Genomic DNA, 4,837 nt, shown 5'->3' on the forward strand with positions numbered 1-4,837 from the left:
CGTGGGAGGAAAACATCCTCCTCAGCCCCCTATCCCTGAAGGCGCTGAGCCGATATCGAAGAAGGCTACATCCGGCAGAAATTGGGAGCGACGCGGGGCGCTCCAACAACATCCACTACCTAACTTGGCTGAAGCCGCACAACCCACATCGAGTATGGGACGCGTGGGAGGAAAATATCCTCCTCAGCCCCCTATCCCTGAAGGCGCGGAACCGATATCGAAGGCTACATCCGGCAGAAGTTGGGAGCGACGCGGGGCGCTCCAACAACATCCACTACCTAACTTGACTGAAGCCGCACAACCCACATCGAGTGGGGGACGCGTGGGAGGAAAGCATCCTCCACAGCCTCCTATCCCTAAAGACGCGCAACCTCCGCCGGCCCAGGAACAGGGACGCCAATGGGAGCGTACGGGTGTTTTCGAGCCAATTCCCGAATGGAGTAGACCAGAAGGTCTCCATTTCCCTCTAGAGGAAGCCAAGAAGGAAGTGAAGTTCGACCCGAATAAGAAGCGATAATATCACAGCGCATAACCCTTTTAGTACTGCTCGGAGAGTAAACGGAATGGAAGGTCAACAAATAAAATTGGTGCGGAGATACTCCGATGTCGCATGCTCAACAATGTCAACGTTCCTCGGTCGAGCCTGGGAGTGTGGGGATTATCGATCGATAATCGTCCATGAATCCTTGCATGAACAATTCGGACGAATCCACATTTATCTGTATCTATCTAGATTTCACGACGGATGATCTGATAAGGAAGCTGGGGTACTGTATTTTCGGCGCTATTCATCCATCGAGTCCTACGATTGGAAGATTGAACTCAGAGGATGAATAGTTCGTGAAGCTCGCGCCTCCAAACGGCCCGCTGGGAGACCTTCGGCTGAAGTTTCAGCCAAACGTCGGATGGAGACTCTCGTGGCTCGGAGTCGAGGTCCATCACCGCAATCACAACCTGGGTTCGTTTGATCCGGTATTGTTGTTTAGCTCTCTCGGACTGAAGCAATATTTTGTTCATGGACCACGTCAGCTTCGAATGGTCGTTCAGGCGATGTGGGTATGCGTCAACTATCCCGCGCGAAATTTGGCTGTGAGTTTGACGGGTGAATTCCTCCTTCTGATAATACAGAGCGGATCGTCTCTTTCACTGACGGCGAGGCTTGGGTTCGTTCTACCGGGTGACAGAATTCTCCTCGTCGTGGGAGGATGGCTTCCGAGGAGGTTAGTAACGCCGCCTCGCTCTGATTCAAGTCTCTCGGCTTGTATTCTCTGCAAGGTCCGCATATCGGCTCAGGTTGAGCGGACTGTGAACGGAAGGGAGATCGCCGCACGTTCGGATGAGGTTTCCCGTAACCGCAAAGGACGCGGGAGTCTTTCATTCTCCCGCGAACACCCTCAAAACTCATTGACGAGCCGAAACGAATAGCATGGACACGAAGTGTGCTGATTGGGTATTGATTTCTAGAGGAAACAGCTGAAGGACGACAGAGTGCCGGTGTATCTCCGTGTATGCCCTAGCTCCGGGAAGACTGAGAGAGTTGTCGAAGTCATCGACGACACAAGAATAAAAATCACCGGTTCGATCAACCAGAGTGGATTCCCCAATTGGACTCGATCATCGTAGATCGACGGATCCTCCTCATGGAACATAACTTTGCAGTCTCTGGTCGCTCGGCACTGATCCCCACCTATGTCCGTAGGTGAACCCGAGAGCGCGTATCGTCTGGGTACATTCAATTTCGTCTTTCCGGAACATGCAAGCCAGGAGAGGGTTTTCAGAAAATCGACATTACCGCATATCGAGAGTCTTCTCAAGGAGAACACGAATGCTCTTGTCATGGCTTATGGAGCATCTGGTTCGGGGAAGACACATACTCTCAGCGGCAGTGAAGGTTCACCTGGCCTGCTTCAGATGACTGTTGGATTCTTCTTGAACCAGCTTGAAAGCAGCACAGATATCGCCAAGGTGAGCTCTCGACCGCTTTCGTCTGCAGCGATGTTTTCGACGCCGACGATTCGGCATTGCATAGTGGTCGAGCCTCGAGCTGGGAGGGGTTTTAGCACCGCTATATTTCGTTTGAAGTGTACGCCCCGTAACTTTGATGACGTGTCCTGTGATGCTGCCCCAACCTCCGGGGCGGCCTCTTCCGGAATTTGGATATCGGTCGTTCAAATCTACAACGAAGTACTCACGGATCTCCTGAACGAGTCGCAAATGAAACCATTGACCATTGCCCAGGCAAGCTATATTTCTCTCAGTCGAGCATAAGGAAAGAATCTTTGAACACTCCGAATATTTCAATTCCCGACTCGGTTTTACAGGACAGTCGGGGTCGTTGCTTTGTGCGAGACGCCAGCTGGCTAGAGTTGCGATCTGAGAAGGAAGCTCTGCGTGTCCTGCAGACAGCCAGGGGCCGCCAGAGTGTCGCGTCCACGAAACTGAACGAATCATCATCACGAGCACACTTCGCTGTTTTCCTGAAGATCATTCACAAGGTTAAGGGCCAGATCAGAGTCAACCAGGTCGCCATCGTCGATTTAGCTGGCAAGTTCCTCCTTGAGCCCAATCTCGCTCGGTAATCTCTCGCGTCTCAGCGATGGTACCGTACGGTACCTAGGTAGCGTTAGCTACCAGCCCCTCCCCGAACTAGCTTCAGTGCGAGAACAGCTCATTCCTATAATCATTGGCCATTTTCATGGTATCGGTGCCCGAATCCCCTGTGAATCCCCGCCATTGATCGATTTTAATCGAGCAACTCTCACAGGTACCGAGAGACAAACTGCGACTGGGAGCTCGGGTGTTGTTCTGCGTCAAGCCGGCTTCATAAACTCTTCGCTCCTCGTGCTCAGACGTTGCATCGACGCTCTGAGGAAAGGGTACCAGCCGATCCCGTACCGGGATAGCAAACTCACAAGACTTTTGAGTCCTTTCTTCAATTTGACCCAGACTCGTGTTGCTCTGATTGTATGCATAAGCGCCAGAAATGATCGACTCGCAGACACGCTTGGTTCCATAAAGGTGAACACGAAATCACCGAGTGGAACGCGAAAATTCCCAATGACTAGTAGTTGAGAATACGTGGATTGTCGAGAGGGACCTGGAAGCTAATTTCGGTACGAACTCAAGTTTGCAGTCACCGCTACGGAGTTAGTACATCCGCAAGAAATTGTGAAACGGATTCGAGAAACTCGGAGAAAATCTGGGGAATGCCAGACATCGAGAATTTCCCTTCCGAGAGCGGATGTCATGGAGCTGCCGCTGACCGTTTACAACGAGATGCAGACTGATCTACGAACGTAAGATGAAATGACTGAAATCGGGGCAGAATATTCTCCGCTGCCGTAGTGTGCCGCCGATCTCAACGGTATGATCCCAGCTCGGGGCTCTAGATATGCTTCCGGATCGTAACTCTTCCCAAAGCCTAGCTTGGGCATAAACTCAGCCTCCATCGAATATTTCAAGCGCGGAAAAGTTGGCCATCGAGAACGAGGAATTGCGTCGACGGATCCAAACACTTGAGGAGTCAATGGAAAATACGAAGCTGATGTACATGGATAAAATGGCGATCCAGCGGAAGGAGCAACGCGCGGCGATGAAAGCGCTCCGGGAAGAGCAAGATGTTTTGAGGAAATCCATACAAGACGAGCTAGTGCAGGAGCTGGATGAGGTCACCGAAAAGAACACCAAATACAAGGCAAGATGACATTCCTGAAACTTGCTCCCAACATCGGAGGCAAAGGATCAATAGACGGAAGACCTTGACTTTGTCCCCCAGAAACAAGGCCGAATGATGGCCGCCCTCATTCGCGAGAGACTCTATCCTGAACTCGAACTGTTCCGCAATCGTTTCGGTCACTTGGAAGAATTCCCGCCCTTGGAGAGGGAGGATATTCCCTCGTTCGCACCCCAGGATGAGGCTTGCTCTCATTGTCGGACTCTGGAGCAAAATTACAACGAAGCATCAAACAAACTCCAAAAACAGGTAGGTCTCCCGTCCGGGAACTCCCGGCATGGGAGTCCCAGCATTCCTTGCGGCCCGGCGCTCGCATTCAAAATTTCGTTGCGGAGACTTCCGTTGTTGAGCTCCCTGATTTCTTCCCAGATTCACCTCAATGAGAGGCTTGTCGCACAATTCCGTTCCGAGCGAGAGTTGAGAATCCTGCTTCAGGAAAGGATCCGTGTACCGGTACAAACGGTCTGCGCCAGCGGCGTCTGGAAAATGCAATCTTCATCAATGGAGCTAACCTGTCAGGACGGGGCTCAAATCTCGCACACCAGTATCCAGGGGGGTGAGCACAACAGTGCAAATAGTGGGGATTCGGGTAACGAGACCCATGCGTGCAGCGAGGGATCGCTCGAGGACGACGTCAGCCAATCGCAAGCAGAGATCCAACGGCTCCGAGAGACCGTGGTCCATCAAATGCAGCTGCTGGACCAGAGAGAAATCGTGTTGCAAGAATCCGAGGGGAGGTTCCGAGACCTTGAGGAAAAACTTTCCGAAGCCCGGCTTGAGCTGAATTCTACCCAGATGCTCCTCAGGCAATCAGAGGTTGCCCGCGAAACTCTGAAGCAGCGTCAGCAGGTAGATGTCGCGATCTACATGCCTACATAGGCTTTCATTGAAATTTTGTTCTGGCCATTTGAATAGCGAATGGGGCTCAGGACTCCGTGACCCGAATCAAGAAATTATCTCTCCCTCTCTCTCACAGAACTCGCCTTGTCAGCTCGGATGCGATCGATGTCGCCGAATACGCCGCCTTCAAGAAATTCCAAGAACGGAACCTCGGGGGAGGAACTGTATCTCCCCCACGATGCTCCGGGAGAGTACCTTGACTTT

General features: G+C 52.0%; 1 protein-coding gene across 1 annotated transcript; it reads left to right on the forward strand.

Annotated features, from left to right (window-relative positions):
* The first annotated feature begins 1,110 nt into the window (after positions 1–1,110).
* On the forward strand, positions 1,111–4,612 carry LOC100899033 (kinesin-like protein KIF23). The gene is made up of 10 exons (XM_003741752.1): positions 1,111–1,220; positions 1,465–1,576; positions 1,700–1,965; positions 2,083–2,238; positions 2,322–2,544; positions 2,765–3,018; positions 3,127–3,296; positions 3,463–3,694; positions 3,776–3,982; positions 4,103–4,612. Exons 1-10 carry the CDS (start codon positions 1,206–1,208, stop codon positions 4,610–4,612), a joined length of 2,145 nt encoding a protein of 714 aa, XP_003741800.1. The 5' UTR covers positions 1,111–1,205.
* Positions 4,613–4,837: the final 225 nt, after the last annotated feature.

This window comes from Galendromus occidentalis, unplaced genomic scaffold, assembly GCF_000255335.2.
Source record: "Galendromus occidentalis unplaced genomic scaffold, Mocc_1.1 scf7180000077192, whole genome shotgun sequence".
Taxonomy (NCBI): domain Eukaryota; kingdom Metazoa; phylum Arthropoda; class Arachnida; order Mesostigmata; family Phytoseiidae; genus Galendromus; species Galendromus occidentalis.